This window comes from Saccoglossus kowalevskii, chromosome 11 (genome assembly GCF_978046115.1).
Source record: "Saccoglossus kowalevskii chromosome 11, keSacKowa6.1, whole genome shotgun sequence".
Lineage (NCBI taxonomy): Eukaryota > Metazoa > Hemichordata > Enteropneusta > Harrimaniidae > Saccoglossus > Saccoglossus kowalevskii.
Genome location: NC_140651.1, coordinates 4843197 through 4865031, shown reverse-complemented (window position 1 = coordinate 4865031; position 21835 = coordinate 4843197). Strand labels below are relative to the sequence as shown.

The following is a 21835-nucleotide window of genomic DNA, read 5'->3' as shown; positions in this document are numbered from 1 at the left end:
TTTAGCGGTCATGTGACCTTGGCCGCCATATTGGATTTTCCGAAAATTGACAAAAAACTTTTAAAATCTTCTTCTCAAAAATGGCTCATTCATGTGATTATACATTTGCTTTGCAGCACCTATGGCCATAGCCCTACAAAGTGACTGAAGCAGATTTTTGAAAAATGGCTTCCTTTGGCAGCCATCTTGGATTTAATAAAAAGTGAAAGTACGCTATAACTCATGAACAATTTGCCAGATTTGAACCAAAGTTGGCATACAACATCCCTTCAATAAGATGATTATGTGTTCATAAAAATATTTCCCATGATTCAAGTGGTTTTGGCGGCCATATTGAATTTATCAAAAAATTGCAAAAAACCTCAAAAAATTATCTTCTTAAAAACTGCTTGTTTGTTTGACAATCAATTTAGCATATAGTATCTCTGTTGATAGCTCTACAAAGTAACTGTAGCAGATTTTCGAAAAATGGCTTCTTTTGGCAGCCATCTTGGATTTAGTAAAAAGTGAAAGTACACTATAACTTATGAACGATTTGCCAGATTTAAACAAAACTTGGCATACAACATCCGCTCAATGAGATGATTATGTGTTCATGGAAATATTTCCCATGATTCAAGTGGTTTTGGCGGCCATGTTGAATTTATCACAAAACTTCAAAAAACCTCAAAAAATTATCTTGTTAAAAACTGCTTCCTTGTTTGAAAAGCAATTCAGCATATAGTATCTCTGTCGATAGCTCTACAAAGTTACTGAAGCAGATTTTCGAAAAATGGCTTCCTTTGGCAGCCATCTTGGATTTAGTAAAAAGTGAAAGCACGCTATAACTTATGAACAATTTGCCAGATTTAAACAAAACTTGGCATACAACATCCGCTCAATGAGATGATTATGTGTTCATGGAAATATTTCCCATGATTCAAGTGGTTTTGGCGGCCAAGTTGAATTTATCACAAAAATTCAAAAAACCTCAAAAAAATATCTTGTTAAAAACTGCTTGCTTGTTTGAAAAGCAATTTAGCATATAGTATCTCTGTTGATAGCTCTACAAAGTTACTGAAGTAGATTTTTAAAAATGGCTTCCTTTGGCAGCCATCTTGGATTTAGTAAAAGAGAAAAAGTTCTATAACTCATGAACTATTTGTCCTTGCATTAAGTTTATCATATTCCTGTGAAATCAAATCCATATGTTGTGTAGTTTGTCTGCTATCTTGCATTCTAGACATGAAACGTTCGTCAAATAAGCACATCGAGCAAGTGCAATTTGTCATGAGCCACGCAGGCTCGAAACCCGTCATCGCTGCTATGCAGCTATATTTATTCTTATTTTTTTTCCGCCGTTTTTATAAATCACTGTAACTTGAAAAATAATGCTGCGATTGATTAGGCATTTTGCATGCTGATGAAGTGCCATGAGTTGTGGTGCATACCCCAAAATCAGCCATGTAGGTCACATGACCTGGCCGCCATCTTAGGTAGAACACAAACCGGAAGTGCTCAATTGCACCACTTTGTGAGGGTCTAGGAACTTCCGGTTTTTTTGTGTGGCATCATTGGCTCATGTCTAGCAAATATCAGCAATAAAATCTTTAGCGGTCATGTGACCTTGGCCGCCATATTGGATTTTGTGAAAATTGACAAAAAAATTTTAAAATCTTCTTCTCAAAAATGGCTCGTTCATGTGATTAGACATTTGATTTGCAGCACCTATGGCCATAGCTCTACAAAGTGACTGAAGCAGATTTTTGAAAAATGGCTTCCTTTGGCAGCCATCTTGGATTTAGTAAAAAGTGAAAGTACGCTATAACTCATGAACAATTTGCCAGATTTAAACCAAAGTTGGCATACAATATCCCTTCGATAAGATGATTATATGTTCATAAAAATATTTCCCATGATTCAAGTGGTTTTGGCGGCCATATTGAATTTATCAAAAAATGCAAAAAACCTCAAAAAATTATCTTCTTAAAAACTGCTTGCTTGGTTGACAATCAATTTAGCATATAGTATCTCTGTTGATAGCTCTACAAAGGTACTGAAGCAGATTTTTGAAAAATGGCTTCTTTTGGCAGCCATCTTGGATTTAGTGAAAAGTGAAATTACGCTATAACTTATGAACAATGTGCCAGATTTAAACAAAACTTGGCATACAAGATCCGCTCAATATGATGATTATGTGTTCATGAAAATATTTCGCAGGATTCAAGTGGTTTTGGCGGCCATCTTGAATTTATCAAAACAATGCCAAAAATATCAAAAAATTATCTTCTTAAAACTGCTTGCTTGTTTGACAATCAATTTTGTATATAGTATCTCTGTTGATAGCTCTATAAAGTTATGAAAATATTTCGCAGGATTCAAGTGGTTTTGGCGGCCATCTTGAATTTATCAAAACAAAGCCAAAAACATCAATAAATTATCTTCTTAAAACTGCTTGCTTGTTTGACAATCAATTTAGTATATAGTATCTCTGTTGATAGCTCTACAAAGTTACTGAAGCAGATTTTTGAAAAATGGCTTCCTTTGGCAGCCATCTTGGATTTAGTAAAAAGTGAAATTACGCTATAACTTATGAACAATTTGCCAGATTTAAACCAAACTTGGCATACAACATCCGCTCAATAAGATGATTATGTGTTCATGAAAGTATTTCCCATGATTCAAGTAGTTTTGGCGGCCATGTTGAATTATCACAAAAATGCAAAAAACCTCAAAAAATTATCTTCTTAAAAACCGCTTGCTTGTTTGAAAAGCAATTTAGTATATAGTATCCCTGTTGATAGCTCTACAAAGTAACTGAAGCAGTTTTTTGAAAAATTGCTTCATTTGGCAGCCATCTTGGATTTAGTAAAAAGTGAAATTATGCTATAACTCATGAACAATTTGCCAGATTAACACCAACATCCCTTCAATAAGATGAATATTTGTTTATAAAAATATTTCCCATGATTCAAATGGTTTTGGCGGCCATCTTGAATTTATCACAAAAATGCAAAAAAACCTCAAAACATTTTGTACTTAAAAATTGCTTGCTTGTTTGACAAGCAGTTTAGAATATGGCATCTATGTTGATAGCTCTACAAAGTTTTTGAAGCAGATTTTTGAAAAATGGCTTCTTTTGGCAGCCATCTTGGATTTAGTAAAAAGTGAAATTATGCTATAACTCATGAACAATTTGCCAGACATTGTACAGATGACTATAAATGGTTATGTCTGCTGATAGTGTGGTTCATAATAGCAAAATACCAGATTAATTGTAAAGAACATTGCATTCTAGACATGAAACATTTGTCAAATAATCACATCAAGGAAGTGCAATTTGCCATGAGCCATGCAGGCTCGAAACCCGTCATCGCTGCTATGCAGCTATATTTAGGGTTTCGAGCCCTATGGGGCGAAACCCTTTTGTAATTGCTATGTTTATTATTCTTATTATTATTAGGGTTTCGAGCCCTATGGGGCGAAACCCTTTTGTAATTGCTATGTTTATTATTCTTATTATTATTAGGGTTTCGAGCCCTATGGGGCGAAACCCTTTTGTAATTGCTATGTTTATTATTATTAGGGTTTCGAGCCCTATGGGGCGAAACCCTATTGTAATTGCTATGTTTATTATTCTTATTATTATTATTATTATTCCGCCATTTTTTTTAAGCGCTGTAACTTACAAAATAATGCTGCGATTGATGAGGCATTTTGCATGCTGATGAAGGGCCATGAGTTGTGGTGCATACCCCAAAACCAGCCATGTAGGTCACATGACCTGGCCGCCATCTTAGGTAGAACACAAACCGGAAGTGCTCAATTGCACCACTTTGTGAGGGTCTAGGAACTTCCGGTTTTTTTGTGTGGCATCATTGGCTCATGTCTAGCAAATATCAGCAATAAAATCTTTAGCGGTCATGTGACCTTGGCCGCCATATTGGATTTTGTGAAAAATGACAAAAAACTTTTAAAATCTTCTTCTTAAAAATGGCTCATTCATGTGATTAGAAATTTGCATTGCAGTACCTATGGCCATAGCTCTACAAAGTTGCTGAAGCAGATTTTTGAAAAATGGCTTCATTTGGCAGCCATCTTGGATTTAGTCAAAAGTGAAAGTACGCTATAACTCATGAACAATTTGCCAGATTGAAACCAAAGTTGGCATAAAACATCTGTTCAATAAGGTGATCATGTGTTCATGAAAATATTTCCCATGATTCAAGTGGTTTTGGCGGCCATCTTGAATTTTTTTAAATAAAGCAAAAAAGCTCAAAAAATTATGTTCTTAAAAACTGCTTGCTTGTTTGACAATCAATTCAGCATATATTATCTCTGTTGATTGCTCTACAAAGTAACTGAAGCAGATTTTTGAAAAATGGCTTCCTTTGGCAGCCATCTTGGATTTAGTAAAAAGTGAAAGTACACTACAACTCATGAACAATTTGCCAGATTGATACCAAAGTTGGCATACAACATCCCGTCAATGAGATGGTTACATGTTAATGAAAATATTTCCCATGATTCAAATGGTTTTGGTGGCCATCTTGAATTTATCCAAAAATGCAAAAAACCTCAACAAATTATCTTCTTAAAAACTGCTTGCTTGTTTGACAATCAATTTAGCATATAGTATCTCTGTTGATAGCTCTACAAAGTTACTGAAGCCGATTTTTGAAAAATGGCTCCCTTTGGCAGCCATCTTGGATTTAGTAAAAAGTGAAAGTACGTTATAACTCATGAACAATTTGCCAGATTGACACCAAAGTTGGCATACAACATCCGATCAATAAGATGATTATGTGTTCATGAAAATATTTTCCATGATTTAAGTGGTTTTGGCGGCCATCTTGAATTATAAAAAAATGCAAAAAACCACAAAAAATTATCTTCTTAAAAACTGCTTGCTTGTTTGACAATCTATTTAGCATATAGTATCTATGTTGATACCTCTAGAAAGTTACTGAAGCAGATTTTTTGAAAAATGGCTTCCTTTGGCAGCCATCTTGGATTTAGTAAAAAGTGAAATTACGCTATAATTCATGAACTATTTGCCAGACTGATACAAAATTCGGTATGTGGAATCCTTGCATTACGTTTTCATATTCCTATGAAATCAAATCCATGTATTGTCTGCCATTTTGAATTCAGTTAAAACAACAAAGCTTCCTAAAACTATTGGTACGACATGCAGCATACGACCTCCATGTAATTTATTGTCAATTAGAAATGCCCTACAGCATATGAATGAAATACTATTTATACAAATTTTAGCATATTTTAAACTTGTATATTCATAACGTCTCGAATGTACTTTTATTAACGATGATATACAAAATAACGAAAATAATTATTTGTATTATCCAAAAGTGTAACAGAATGAGGACTGTCATTCCCAATGGACATATAGATACATTTGCATCTGTTTGATTTGATTGCAAACATGTTAGTCAACAGTAGTATGCCTGAACCTAATGTTATGAGAACTATTGTAGATAGAGAAGGGAGATTTAAAAAATATGGCACAATATGCGGGAAACTGATTAGATGGATATGGTTATGTGGTTCATCAAATATGCCCAATTATAATATCCTGAACAGTTTTTGGTATGAATATGCATCTTTTGGCATAAGTGTGTCATGCATTCATTGTTCTAATCCTCACATGCATGTGTTTGTCAAGCCAGGGTACAGTAATATAAGAAACATTTGCTTCAAAGATTCCTTAACATATAACTGAGTAAATCACGTAGTTTTGTTATTTAAAAAATGAGTCATTTATTTTGGCAACATTAATAACAATATGTACAAAAACTATTACATGTGGTTTTGGATATATATAATACAGTCATGTAAATAAGCAAATGACATTATATATCAGTAAAGAGTTCGTTAGCTAAGTTCATAATGTGAAACAAAAAGAAACAGTGGTTTTCAATAAGTAATTGAAAATTACAGTAATAGTAAAATCATTTATATTGAACAACATTAGAATATATCACAACAGTTACATGATTATAAAATCAATACAACGCAGATGATGCGGTATTCATTGTCTGTCTTAGATAACTATGTCTATCACGTGTTGTCTGATTTCATGTTTTTAACGTTCTGATGTCATAAAGTGTATACATAAGCACAAATGTTTTTGACTGACAGTGACTATAATATACACTGATTATAATAGACGCTCCTAGTTCTTCACTAAATATATAATATATGGTTACATATTCATAATATATATGGCAAATATGAGTACACAAATTCAGAGAACGCATGCTCGGCTTACTTCTGCAAAATATGTTTAACATAACATTGAGAAACAACAAGGCTACCGGATTAAAAATCAATCTTTACATTTCGTTGCTTTGAAGAAATTGTTCTAACCATATTAATATTTCGTTTATATTACCTAAATAGATTCTGTATTTTTGATAATAATTCGGCTAAAAGAAATAAGATATAATTTACAACCCAGAAAGAGGATAACAAAATCCTATTTCATTAACTGAACTACTCAAAATAGTTTAGGAGACACCATAATAGCCCGATTCAAGCGTGATTTCTTTTTTTCCAGTTACAACTACAATAAATCAGATCAAAATGCATGTTATGATAGCATATTTTACGGGAATGAACATTATAATAATGAATGTATTATAATTGGTGACACAACAATGTACAACACATGCACGATAATATGAACAGTTTATGCATCACTTCACTTCACTTTGGTCTGTCGCCCCTCCTGGAACATAAGCCATCGATGACAGTTCTCAGCATGTGCGGCCCTGTTCTGCAGTCTCAAGCTGTACCTAGGTGGATCTTGAGCGCCTAACATCACTGTTTAGGTCCCTCAGCCAGGTGTTTTTTGGCCTTCCATGTTCCCGTTTTCCTTGTGGATGTTGGATGGTTGCTTATGCAAAATGTGGCCAATCCAACTCCATCTCCTCCGCAAGATCTCTTCCTCCATGGGAGGCTGCCTAGTTTGCTTCCAGAGCTCAAGGTGGCTGATCTTATCCGGCCAATGAATTTTTAGGATTGTCTGCAGGCATCTGTTTACAAAGGTCTGTACTTTGTGCGTTGTTGCCTTTGTGGTACGCCAGGTTTCTGCTCCATATAACAGGACAGACTTTACATTTGTATAAACAAACGAAGCTTGGTGTGTCTTCCTATAGTTCTGGAGTTCCAAATGTTCCTTAGTTGGAGGAATGCAGCTCTTGCTTTGCCAATTTGACATCAGCATCCGTCCTGCCCTGTTTATCCACAACACTGCCAAGGTAAGTGAAGGACTCCACCTCGTCAAGAGGTGTATCACTTATTCTGATCGGGATCGGATATTCACTTTCATGACCTTTGTCTTACCTTGGTGGATGATTAGACCAAATTTGGCAAAAGTTGTGCTTGTGGTTATGGGACAGGAGGGCAATGTCATCAGCGAATTCCAGGTCTTCAAGCTGTGTCCATAGTGTCCACTGGATACCATTTTTGTCATTTGTCACTTTCTTCATTATCGAGTCAATGATCAGCAGGAATAAAAATGGTGAGAGTGGGAAGCCTTGTCTCACACCTGTCTTCACTTCAAAGCTATCTGTCAGTTTTCCTCCATGTACCACCCTGCATGTCATTTCCTCGTATGAGTTTCAGATCATTCTGACAAACTTCATAGTGTCTAAGCAGCTTCCAAAGTGACTCTCTGTCTACACTGTCAAAAGCTTTCAGATAGTCCACAAAATTGATGTACAGGGTGGAGTTCCACTTTATGGACTGTTCAACTATGATCCTCAGTGTAGCAATGTGATCAGTACATGATCTGTCTTTACGGAAGCCTGCCTGGTGGTCACGTAGTTGTTGGTCAACCGGTCCTTTCAATCTTTCAAGGATAATCCTATTGAAGACCTTTTCCTGGTACTGTGACCCCTCTGTAGTTGGAATACTGACTGAGGTCTCCCTTCTTTGGAATTTTGATAAGATGGCCCTCTTTCCACTCTGCCGGGATTTGTTCCTGTTCCAAAATCTTCTCAAACAAAGAGAATAGTACCTCTACTGAAAAATCTAGTCTGCCTTTAGTGCCTCTATCCATACCATGACAGTAAATACTATGAATAGTTAATTGGGTCTATATTAGATGAATGCCAAGTCGATTCAATTAGAATGTTTTGTCCAGTATTGACATAGACAATATGTGACATCAAGTGCATAGTGTGGCTCGGTTTACAGCAGGCTCAAATGTTTGATGTAATTCGGTTATGGAGAGAGGGGGACGTTAATCAACTTGTATCATAATGCTGTCATCACATTAAGTGATCATGCTATCCTACTGTGGCATCGATGAAGTGTTCACCAGCTTGTATGACATGATATTTCAATCACATCATCTATGAGATCATTGACTTGGCTTGGTATGATTAATGTTCCAAAGGCGCTGAATTTGAAATTGATGGCCATAGTTCGGCTGTTAAAACCTGCGACAAGATTGTATCACTCTCATCTAAAGTTGTCACAAATGGGTGGCTTAACCTTAGTCATTTCTGAGCTGTTGAAAAGCTTTGACACATATACATGTAGGTGTCACAGTTATTATTCGTACACTTCCATGCTCAAATTATTAATGACGTGGTGTCATGCTTGTAGAATGTGTGACAACATAACATGCATTTCGAGCAGGTTTATGATTGCTACATTTAATTTTCCTATATTGGAACCCAAACCAAACATGCAAGGTTGTGCCAATATAACAGTTACATAACATTAAACAATATATAATGTCAGAAGCAAGGTGTTCCCTAAATTGTTTTGAGTAGTATCGATAAATTAATTTTTTTTATTGGGAGGGGGGCACTTGACCGATATTGTGTGAATAAAGTAAAGTTGCAATTACGTTACTGCTCTGCTGAAATTATTAGACCTCATAATATAGGTTCTATATTCAAAGTCCTTAATTACATTATATATCTTGCATAACGATCTATACTAAGCACGTGTAAACAATGACATTATGGTGGTCAACATCATTACATTGATCAGCAAAACAATTTAACATAAAATAGATAAATAAACAAATGCCACGTAACTGCAACTATCTCATCTGTTAAAAAACAATCAAATTTATTTTTTGTTATAAGAAAATAAGTTAGCGAAATATCCATGTCAATAAGTGCCCCCCTCCCAATCCTATAATGAGTGAAGTGGAGTGGGGTGGGTGGGCGTGTCCCTTAGTTTTACTTTCACGCCCAGGAATGCTATTCGCGTAGTACAAGTAGGGAGAGTTTTAATATCTATATACATTGGAATATTTTTTCCCTATAATAGATTTATCACTTAAGTGTGATTCTAGCATTCCAGTTGTAGCAATGTTGACATCTATATGAAGGTAGGAAATCAAGGTAGAAATTTCAATAATAATAAATCTAGATTGAGTGTACCAAATTAATGATACTTTCAGAACCGAATAATCACAGCATCATGAAACCCATAATATGTTTGTATAACTTCAACATTAAGAATGACAGCGTTTTTAATGTATACATGGTCAATCAACGTTCCACTTTCTGTAGTTGGTAAGGCTACACATTGTTTGAATCCTTGCTTTTCCAAAATGTTCTGCACACTGGAAGACACGAGTATATTTTCGTTGAAATCACCAATAATAATGTTACTTGCAGATATTTTACTCATTTCACTAACCAGACACAATAGGTTTTCTCTAAACACATCAGCTCTATATGACCGCGGTCTATATATAACAGCTATTGACACACGTACATCTTTCACATAAAAAGCTAAGTACTCCAAGTTAGACACATGTAGCTTGAGGAATTCAGTATCTTTATGAATGCTAGAATAAACTGCTACACCTCCATGTGCCTGTTGTTTCAAATCTGATGTTATCTCATTAGATGTATCATAAGATAATGACCGTGGTTTGTGGTGAAAATCAAAATTGTTTAATTCCAATTCACTATATAGTTTCCCATCCAGTAGCCAGGTTTCTGTCAAACACATAAAATCAACATTAACAAGTCTTTTATCGCATTTGATGTCTTCAAAATGAGACAATAATCCTTCAACATTGTGTAGCAAGATAGTACATTGGCAAACCCTGTCTGACACTGATTTTGACGTCAAGTATGTTGGCATGCTTAATAGAGCTGATTCAATCTTTTCATTGCAATACATACTCGATTCCTTGAAATCTTGAATAATAAGGCCATCTAATGTCTTAACTCTACTCAAAGCTACATAAGCTTGCCCCGGAGAAAATATTTTATTTAATGATACTACAGCTTTCTCTACTGTTAATCCTTGTACTTTGTGTATAGTGCATGCATAAGCTAGGCTTAATGGATATTGTCTTCTAATGCCTCCGCCATTGTTTACTCTGTCCTCTGATGGCTTTATAGGTGTGCTATTTGGTGATGATACAGAGAAGCTTCCAGATTTACTGCGTAGTTTAGTACCAACCTTCACGTTATCAAACACTACATATATACAGGATGGAAATATGTTATTGTCTTCAAAGGAAATATGTGAAATTTTGCCAAAAACACCATTTACTAGACCATCAGATACATCAATGTTTTTAATTAACATCACACGAGCATTTATAGCCAAAGTAACCGTCTTTGCTAAGTTTGTATTGTAGACTTTGACATAGTTCCTCTCTCTCTGTTCTAGTTTTTTAGTTTTAGTATTTCTATAAAAGTCTTGAGCATTAATACATATGGGGTTTGAACATGTTGCACGAAGCATGTTTATATTACATAGATCCACATCTTTATTTGTTGCAAATATATGCATACCAATGTACTCTTCACCAGTTTCACACAGACGAAACATGTTCACAACACTTGCTGGTAATTCATCAGATTTTCTTCGTGTTCTGACGCTATTTAATGCCTCAGCAAACTGTTGATCTTGCTGCCTTACTACATCTGTTAATTCAGCAATGGCGAAATAATCATTCCACAGATCCATACCTTCGCTACTAACATATAAAGCCTTTCCTTTTACAGGTGGTAATTGATAAAAATCGCCTACAGCAATCACAGAAACATTTCCAAATGGTGAATAGTCACCAGTCTGTTTGATTTGCCTTAATCTCCCATGTATATAACAAAGCAACTTCTTGTCAACCATTGAAATTTCATCAATAATAAGAATCTGCAGACTACTAAGTTTGGAACGAATGGTGGTTAATGTATCTTGTCCTAGTGGTTGATATGGCAATTTGGCATCAACTGCTATTGAGAAAGTACTATGGACAGTGGTTGCATTTATGTTGAACGCAGCTACACCAGTCGGTGCTGTCAACAGAACAGAAATATCATCTGGATTTGGTAGAATACGAGCAAGAATTCTTGAAGCCTCAAAATACACAGCCTTGATAACATGGGATTTTCCTGTTCCTGCTCCTCCACTTAAGAACATGTGAAATGGTGCAACATTCTTGCCATTAGCTTTATCTAAACACCATTGTCGAACAGTGTAGAATATATCACGCTGTTTATCATTAAGTGATCTCATCAATATTTTAGCCTCATTTTTGGACATTCCACACTGATTATATACTTCTTTACAAACTTCTTTTTTATCTTTGTGCAACAAGTCTGGAATTGAATCTTCACTTTCTGATTCATTAGATATCGAATTCGTACTAGCTGATTCTAAGCATTCTAATCTTTCCTTCTCAGATTCTGGGTGAATTTGTGCCCATGCATCTTCTAAAAGAGGGCATGACTCAAGCATTTGCTCAGCTGCATCAATAACATCAACATCTTTCTCAAACATTGCTTTATTTCTGTCAACTATAGATTTTACACTTTCGGGCCAATTGTTCTTATATTTCACAGCACCAGTTTGATAAAACTCTTCAAATGAATTGAATTTAGGTTTAGGTTTCAACTGGCATTCAGCTCTGTATGGCAGAAAAAGTTGCAATATACTTTGATAATGCTTCTCTGGTTCCTTAGTTGCTGAAAATCTTGCATATCTGACAACTGCAGGATCAGTTCTTGTTCTCTTTTGCATATAACCTAGACCATTATTAAGTTTAATAACTTTATTGTTATCAATATTTCTTTTTCTTTCTACCTCTGACGTAGGTACAATTCTGTATTCAGAAGCAAAACTTGCAAGACACATGGTATTAATTTCATTTGGTCTATTCTTATAACGATCAAGCATACTTGTCATCCAGATGTTTTCATTGTTGAGATCTCCGCCTTTACTCATGTTCTTTAAAATTGCTAGTGGAAGACTCATTTTAATTGGAGTATCGCCTGTAGGAATAAATTGTACTTTTCTTGAGCATTCTTTTAACCTCAAATTACAAACTCTGTATACAGCTTCCTGAGCACTCAACTCACGGTTGTGAAGATATACACCTCCAATTTTTTTCATTGCAAGTTTTGCATCCATATTACCTTCTTTTGATGCTTCCCTCTGTGCATGATCTAACAACAATCCCATTTCTCGTTCCGCTTTTGAAATGTAGCTAATAATGTACACAACACAACTGTAGGCATCTACAATATATTGTATGTCCATATTTGCATTCCAACATCTCAGAAGATCTTTGTTATATTGATTTACCCAAACATCAGAAGGTTGTCGTTTTAAAACTATGCTTGTTTTTTTTGTCAACACGCTACATGCTGTCTCAAAGATTTCTTGGGTTAATTCAATGTAAGCAAACAAGGATGAAACAGATGAGAAGTTCTTTTCAGAATTCAGTAGTATATTCCAAATTTTTGTCAGAATTGCCGTGGCTGTATCTTTAGTCATCTCATTTTCTTGGTCTGTTTCTTGATATTCTGTTTCACTATCAACATAATCCTGTATGACATTATCAGTTTCAGTTGTTTTTTCTTCTTTGTCCTTAGCTTTTTCTGCATCAGTTCGAGCAATAAAGGTTTTTCCTGAAGGTGGACGTGGGAAATTAAATCTACAAGTAGTACCAAGTTTTCTGCAAGTTTTTGAATGTCGTGTACTGTGTTTTTGTACACTATTCACAATCTCATTAAGTTCTTCATCTTGTTCCGGAGATGGCATTTCACAAGTGACATATTTATCCACGAAAGTTGCTACTTCTTCGTCATCATCTTTATCAATAATTGGTGCATTCTTTACCCAAAAAAGACAATGTGTATGAGGAGAACCACGTTGCTGAAATTCAACACGGTAAAAATAATCTACTATTTCGCCAATAGGTGCTGCAGGTGACATAATTACCTGTTTCAAAAATAAGTGGAATCTGTGTTCAAACATTCGAGCTGCAGTTACAGGATTGTTTCTTAATACAGCACATTTTTCAGACCAATCAAGATCTTCAAAACTTCGTGTATCACCTACTTCTCGAAGAATACATTCAATTATTTCAGGCCATCTTGTGTCAGCTGATGAAAATGAACAAAACCATGTAGGTATACCAAGCTGTCTTAACATTGCAAATAAATCTTTCTGTGCACTTTGCCAAAAAGGTGGTGTTCCACGAATGGGTTTCAAAAACTTGTATCCCTCATTGTGCTTAAGAATGTCAGTCAATGACTGTGAATTTGTTAAAGTTGCAGCTGTTACAGATTGACCAACTGCTTTACCAGAACCTTTGCGTAAGGCAATAGACACATTTGAGACAACTTGTTGTACTTCTGACAAATACTGGGCATAAAATATAAAATCTGTATTTTTGGCAAATCTACCATCTGCATTCATCAAACGAGTATGCAGGTATCTTGACAATGTTATTTTTTCACTGCGTATGTCATGAAATGTTGGTGATCCTTCAGGATACAATACAGGAAAAGACTTTGCTTCATTGCCTTCATCCATTAACATTTTAACTGGACTATTTCCTTCAGCAGGGGCAATACAAGATATTTCATCAGAAGGTTGATCAAGTACTTCGGGTCCGATATCTACTGGTTGAAGACATGTGTCTAAAAGTAATCCATCTTTTTCTTCTTCATTGTCCTCAAAATCTCTATTTTTTTCTTCAGAATGTTTTGAGGCACTATCCTCGTTTTCTGGTGTTTCAATTTCTCCTTCAATTTTTGCTAAAGGATTAACCCAATCTTTGTTAAAACAAACATTGCTATACCATTTATTGTTCTTCTGAAGATATACTAATGCATTCTTTATATGAGCCTCATTTACAAAGTGATACTGATAATGGCCCTTGTATGTTAGTTTCCGCTTCAGTTTTACTTTTATCATTTGGTCATCTGATTCACATCTTGGTAAAATGGATGTAGCTTTATCAATGCTAGAAGGGACACATACAACAGGTCCATGAACACCATTCTGTCCACCTTTTGGTAAAGCCAACATTTTCATAAAAGGAATGTGCAATGCCACCAAATGTTGTTCCAGAGAGTTTAAGCATTTTAATTCATCTGGAATAGGCTTCAGATTAAGATTGTTGGTAACTGCTTCACATGGAATTTTACCACTCAGAATTTTCCTTTGACAAGTAAAACAAATCCATAATTTACACTGTCCATTTTTCAAATATAAACATTCACTATCACTAGAACACACACTGCTACATTTGTGTAGATAATCTTCAGTAATACACTTATCTGCAATTAATGCAACATTCCCACCTTTTTTGGTGTACACCTCTTTTTTACAATGAATAACTTGATTTCTGAAAAGTCGCCGATGGCAAACTGTACAGACAAAATCTGGACCATGGGCAATTTCATTTCTAAACATATCCAATACATTTCTAAAATATTGTTTATTATTTGATTCTATTAATCTTTTGGTGGGTGTTCTATTTAAAACATCTTTTCTATGCTGTTCATTCTTTTTATATTTTGTAGTACTCCTTGCCTTCACAGCTTCTCTATGCGACGGATTATATTTATATTTTGCTCTACTCCTTGTCTTCCAAACTTCCCTATGTATGTCATTCTCTTCATATTTCACTTTGCTTCTTGCCTTAACAGATTCTCTGTGTAATTCATTATCTTTATATTTAGTAATGCTTCTAGATTTCACAGAATCCCTGTGTAATTCATCATCTTTATATTTAGTAATGCTTCTAGATTTCACAGACTCCCTGTGTAATTCATCATGTTTATATTTAGTAATGCTTCTAGATTTCACAGAATCCCTGTGTAATTCATTTTGTTTATATTTGCTAATGCTTCTAGTTTTTATAGACTCCCTGTGCATTTCGTCATATTTATATTTTGTAATGCTTCTCGTCTTCAAAGCTTCTTTGCGAGTCTTATTATTTGCATAATGTTGAATTATGTTCTTTTTTTTCCTTTGGCAAAAAGTGTCATCATTGTGATATCGCTCTCGCTCTTTCTCTAGTTTACGTTTTTTACCCACATGCTGCCCAGTTTGTTTAGCACTTTGTTTTCTTTGAACATATTCTTTCAAACATTTAAGATAGGCACGTCTGCCCCGAGAACGTGTAATTTTTGCTGGTTTAGTTAGAGTATTTGGTACATCATCTGACTCTATATTGCTATCATTTTTAAATAATTTCATTGTTGTTCCAATATCAGTTTCTGTGCTTTCTAGGCGTCTTTTCTTCATTCCAAATTTTGACACCCTGTCTTGTTCTATAATATTGCTCTGGGAGCAGTCACACAACACATTACCAGCATGCTTGACACATTCAACCACTTCATAATGTATTTCCATGGCGTGTTTTAAGTATATTGCTTTTCCATTATTGGATACACTCTTGTTAAGCTGATAGTTGGAGTATTTAATCCATTTACCTCTGCTAAATGTACAAATATCTGTTCTTAATAGATCAGCAGCTCCAAGTATCTCAACTTCTGTTGCCCATGTTTGAGCATATTGCATACCAGATGCTATAATGTAATCATCAACAGACTCGTGGCCTGGTCTTAAAAATGGGTAAAATACAGGGTTATTCTTCTTTAGATGATTTACAATGGCAAATCTGATTTGCATGTGGTTAGCCTCACTTCCAGATAGTACATATGACAATGCCCGGAAAAAACAATTACCATCCCCTTGGATAGATTTGGTTTTGCATGGTTCACCCATTTCAAAATTTTCAGTATGAAACCCAAATCTTTCTCTTTCATTTTGTAAACTAAGTTCAGTACACAATATTTGACACATCTCAGAGGACAAGGGTTTATATAAAAAAGGTGTATGATCTGATTCAACTAACTCCACTTCATTATCTGACTGAGTTTCACTGTCAATAAAATGACACTTTTCAGCATTAACATTTATACCCGTAACTTCAAACTGTTCATTTTCATGCACATGCATGGATACAGCAAGATCACAACAATGTTTATACACCATCTCAATACTACTGAACTTGATTACTATGCTTAATCCATCAGGTGCTACCATGCCTTTGGAATTTCTTGAATGTGAATCAAAGATCCAATAAAATCCATCATTCTTGATCACAGCAAATGCTGCTCCGCCAAATATAACAAAGCATGAATTATATTCAGTTAATGATATATCAAGAGCATTGTCAAATGGTGTAAGAAATGTGTTCTCATAATCACCTTCACCAATAATACCAAATAATGAGTCACCAACACTCAAAGTAAACTGGGTGTCAAATAAATCAACTGTTTGTGGTAATTCTGTCACTAATAACAGTTCTGAATTAACAGTTGTAGACTGTTGTAAAAAACCATACAATTCATTACCAGTTTGCAGTATTATATCCAAATCTTCCGATTCCCATGAATCTACATATTTGATTTGACTGAATATCATAGAAACTAAGCTATTTGCAACACACTGTTTTCCACTGTTATCTAGAAATTGATGATGACCTTGATGAAAACTTCCTTGTACTGAAGTTTTTAGCATGAACTTATTACCTGTTGTCTGATCATTAACATTTCCAACTGAATCATTTAACAAATTAAATTGCTCTAATGAGAAACTCTCTGCAACATTATTTGTTTCTTCATCATGTACTTTATTAAAAATACTTCCAGCACTAATTTGCGACTCGTTCTGATCCCGAAAGATAATACTTACAGATTCATTCTGATCCTGAAGGACAATACTTTCTGATTCATTATGATCCCGAAGGACAGTATTGCTATGATCCCGAAGGACAGTATTGCTATGATCCCGAAGGACAGTATTGCTATGATCCCGAAGGACAGTATTGCTATGATCCCGAAGGACAATACTTTCTGATTCATTATGATCCCGAAGGACAATACTTTCTGATTCATTATGATCCCGAAGGACAATACTTTCTGATTTATTATGATCCCGAAGGACAGTATCGCTTTGATCCCGAAGGACAGTATCGCTTTGATCCCGAAGGACATTGGTTGGTGGGTTTCTACCCAAGGCCAACCTCTTCTTTAGAGCTTCACCTTTCTTCCAACCTTTCTTTCGAGGCATCTGAAAGATACAATTGTCAAAATACAAGTGATTTATTTAATATATTTGCTAAATTGAGCACTGTTTTTTACTTACAAGAGATAGGTACATTGTTATTAAAATACAGATGCTACCTGTGTCAATTTCATTAGCAATACTGCTAATTTGCAAGCAAAACAGTGAGATAAATTGCAAACTTGCATTGTGAGTTTTTTCCTTCACAGTTAAATACCACACGGCTGTCTTGAATTGGATCATCACACAAATGCATGTACATAGGTCTGATGTCTGTGTTTATGATTTTTGAAGTTTATACAGTTGTTAATAAAGAGCTAAACATACACTCATATCTACCTCTAAACATGTTCAAACATGATCAAAGTGTTTGTGTGAATGAGATCTGGTTGTAAAAAATGGTTGATTTCAAAAATATGTTACCTAAAAATTGTAGACATACAGGTGTCTTGAATTAGAACACTATAAAACTTTATTTACTGCTTAGAATGTCTATTGAATTACTAAACTAAAAACCTGATTGGTCCAGATATGTATGCATAGGCTAGAAAGATTGACACATATATATATCAATTCCCCAGTTGAGTGACAAAATGATCTACATATAGCATTAACTCCCACAAACCATGTGAACTTGGATATATTTTACCATAATGCTGACATGCAGTAATAATGTGTATAAATATCAATACATACTGAGCAGTATATAAGCATATATCCAGAGTTCACACTTCATTATTAACGGCTAACAAAATGTGCACATGTTTGATACATAATTTTTAACCAAATTAAAACTATATAAGGTATAGATCATAACAAATTCAACTTTCATGCCTAGACATATCTTACCTTTCAATATACAGGAATAGATTGTTATAGACTGCAAGTGAAATATAGAGAACTGTTAAATTATGCAACATAGTGAATTTACAATTATTATAGTAATGTGACGGTCAACACAGCAATTTTTGGTATTAATACATTTACAGTACTGTAAATGGCAAACCAATCACTATTCACTAAACTATTCACTCTTCGCTACAAATTATTTACAAAATTGTTTGTCCTGTTAATTGATTCAGGTTGATTTCAGGAAACGTGAAATAGCAAATCATTACAACCAATGATTATTGACAAAGGGTCATTAACTTGACCAGTGGCTGAAACCGCAACATGCAGTTAGTACTATAGGTCAAAGGTCACAATACAAAATAAAACAAGCAGCCTGTCAGCTGAGATAGCCCCGATGTTAGCTGTTCAAAATTAGATATCATCATGAATTGAACAAATCTCAGATAGGTATACCTGAGGTACCTATATGAATGGTATCCAAGCAATAGGCTCAAAATCAACCATTAGATAGTACACACAAGACGATTGAAATATCAATGCAACATACCCACAAGTAACAAAAATAGCAATTAAGGACCAGCAAGAAAATTTGGTAAAAAACACATGTGCAAAGAACTGGATGACTCCAGGTTTTGAAATTGTTAACACAAACATTGGGGTAACCCTGAATCTCTGGCCCCCGGCCAAATTGAATGGCCCCCTGGCCAATGAGCCATTTACATGCTTTTCTCACATATTTTAATATATTTAACACCACTAGCCAATCTCTGGCTCAGGCCAAATTGAATGGCATACATATAAAATATGTTCTTTGAAATTCAGTCCCTCATCCCCTTGGCTTTTATCGCCAATTTTTTTTGTCGCCAGAGTGATTTACCTCATCAATTTTGTTTCACGAGCGTCTCTAATGAATAACCTATCTAACCGCTGGACTGAATTAATGATATTATCAAAAAATCATAGAAGATTTGGCGAAAATCGGTCATTTTTGGCATCAACATATTTTTGCTCAGAAACGCAATGGCGATAAGACTCATTTTCAAGGACGCAGGTTGTTTGGATCGGAATGTTTCCTTTGTTTTGGGTTCGTTGTGAGTCTAGAGACATAATGTTATTTTTAGAGAATATAAAATATGTTCTGTTTCAATACAAGATTTTGATATGCCAATTGGGCAATTTTAACAATTTCTTACTGGAGCGTCCCCCTGTATAAATAGTCCTCTTCTGTCCAAAAATTGGCAATGGTACTAGCACAGAATGGACTTCCTGTTCTGCGCGTCTTTGATTGTAGCAATGTTCACAGCACTGTACGAAATACGCACACTCACGAATTTGACAACATTCACGGAAATACCAGTTACATCACTCATAACGATTGATGATTCGATTGCTGGCCGGGATAGATGTGTTTATTTCTTAGCTATATGTCTACACTTGCGTTTCTCAATTTCGATGTTTGAAATCATATCGCTGCTTTGGATGCAGTCGGTTGACAGAGTGTTTTGCTTTTGCGGCTCTTTGGGCATGGGCAACTGATTTTTAGGTTTCTTTTTTTAATATTCTGACGTTTACTTGGTCGTATTTTGTATATACCAGTCAGACACTGACAACAAGTAAGTAAACAGGCCTGGACTCAGAAGGCCCCAGAGAAAGCGTCATCGTACAACATTAATGAACTAAATTTACATTACAATCTCATGCTTCCGAACAATTCGATATTTATGATGGAAAACAAAGTATACAAGTACTGTCTACGATATACTGCAAAGTGGAAATAATATACTTATTTAACCATTGATTTTTGTACAAAACTCCAAGAACACAAAACAAACAACTGACAACAAAAGACAAAAAAAAAACTGCCGAGTACACTACACAGTCACTGTAGTCACACCAATAAGAAAAACATACAAAATAAATGTCAGTGAACACAATCTTTATAAAAAAAATTGCAGTTTGCAGCCTCTATGGACAAGTTCACAACCTCTAATATTGCAAAACTGTCAGTTGTGAACTGTACATTAAATCTTATTAGGATTTCCACATAAAGTTACACAGATCAAAAAAAAATTCAATATTAAGACAAGGAAAAATAATGCTTTTTTGTCAAGGCTATATACTAAATTCTCTTATCCTGAGGGTATTTTTGTGGGTGTACAAGTATGCATTAAAATTATCGAAACTTCAAAAGTAATCATAGTACAAATGTTAAGTGAACAAAATTATCAAGTGATTTTGGATTTGTTGGAAAAGTGGCCGAAAGGCTGTGACATTGTTTATTTGGTGATGAGAACTGCCAAGCCAGTTTATAAAACAGTGAACAAAGATTTTTTCGTAAATATTACTGACCACGAAAGACGCCCATCGCGAAATGTCTCTGTATTACTGTCGAGTCATGGTAACTTATCGGCCAATTCACTTCCGCGTTTTACGTACATTGGCGAGTGGCGTTAAATATATAAACATTTGCGAGAAAAACATGTAAATTAATAACTCATTGGCCGGGGCCTGAGATTCGGGTTACCCCCATACATTGCTAGTTTTGGGAATTGACGTTTGACCTTTCTAAATAATCGACACTATAAAATAGCGCCATTGTTCAATTATTTCACCCATTAGAGCTGTTAAATAATGTCTTTGTTTGTTTGTGACGCTCAAATGACACGTCTGTGACTTTCTAAATTGCCATATTGATTAACATGTGCAATGTTTTCAAGAGTTGAACACGGTGCACGCACTTCCGGTCGACATGACTGGGCGACGCCATGATTGTTTTACACGATAAATGACTAGAAAATGCACAAAATTTATCACATTTAATATCTTACACCGAAAACCGGACTTGAGAATGCGACAACTAGACCTTTACATTTCGGATATGTTCACTTATAGTTACATAAATTGTCATATATTATCAATATTCAACATTTGAATCTCCGATCATAAAATAAACATGTACTCACCTAAACGAAAGCGCAGCATATAAACTTCGACCGTCTGGTGGCGCTATATAGTTTTCACAGTCACGGCCTGAGAGACGGGCCGTTGTCCAAGTCCAACATTCTTAGTTATACCATTGAACAATAAACCAGTTCCATGGTTATACTAGTAATTAGTAGTCCAATAAAATTTACGAGATCAGATCACACGATTATTACACACCTTGTTGTTCTCAGATTGATTTGTTGAAATTGTATGCCTTTATTTTAATCTGTGCAAGTGCAAAAATGTGTTGTGAATTGATCAAAATTAAAGTACGCGTCTGTCACTGCGAGACCGTCGTTTTTTTTTTTTGGTAACTGTTATATGAGAGTTTATACCGGGCATACTCTGTCCCGGGATTCGCCCATACAGATGTAAACGAAATATTATACATATAAATTTTATAACCAGATCTTGACATAACTTAGACGTCTCTGGTATCATATTGACAACATAAATTTACAACATATTATAAGTTATTAAACCAAGTACAAGATAGAATGCGACAACTGTGGCACATGTACAAGAAAATATTGAAAATGTTTTGTCTATGCTGCTACAATTAACAGTTTCAAAAACGACTGTAGGTTCCATTTTGTAAGTTCCATGGTTACATGCACTTCTAGTATAATGTGCGCCC

The 21835-nt window shown here is 35.0% G+C and overlaps 1 protein-coding gene and 1 long non-coding RNA gene across 2 annotated transcripts; both read right to left on the bottom strand.

Moving 5' to 3' along the window:
* Positions 1-9423: 9423 nt before the first annotated feature.
* LOC146735882 (uncharacterized) lies at positions 9424-16815 on the bottom strand. The gene has a single exon (XM_085505582.1). The coding sequence runs from the start codon at positions 16813-16815 to the stop codon at positions 9424-9426; it is 7392 nt and encodes a 2463-aa protein (XP_085361708.1).
* Positions 16816-16903: 88 nt separating this feature from the next.
* LOC146735881 (uncharacterized) lies at positions 16904-21227 on the bottom strand. Its single transcript, XR_014930891.1, has 3 exons — positions 21177-21227; positions 18211-18241; positions 16904-17367 (listed from the first exon to the last, which is right to left on the bottom strand). It is a non-coding gene; the product is annotated as an uncharacterized LOC146735881 (long non-coding RNA).
* Between the last annotated feature and the right edge of the window lie 608 nt (positions 21228-21835).

Bases quoted from the DNA above. Each gene is read 5' to 3' on its own strand.
- LOC146735882 (XM_085505582.1), bottom strand. From the start codon at position 16,815: ATGCTAAAAACTTCAGTACAAGGAAGTTTTCATCAAGGTCATCATCAA.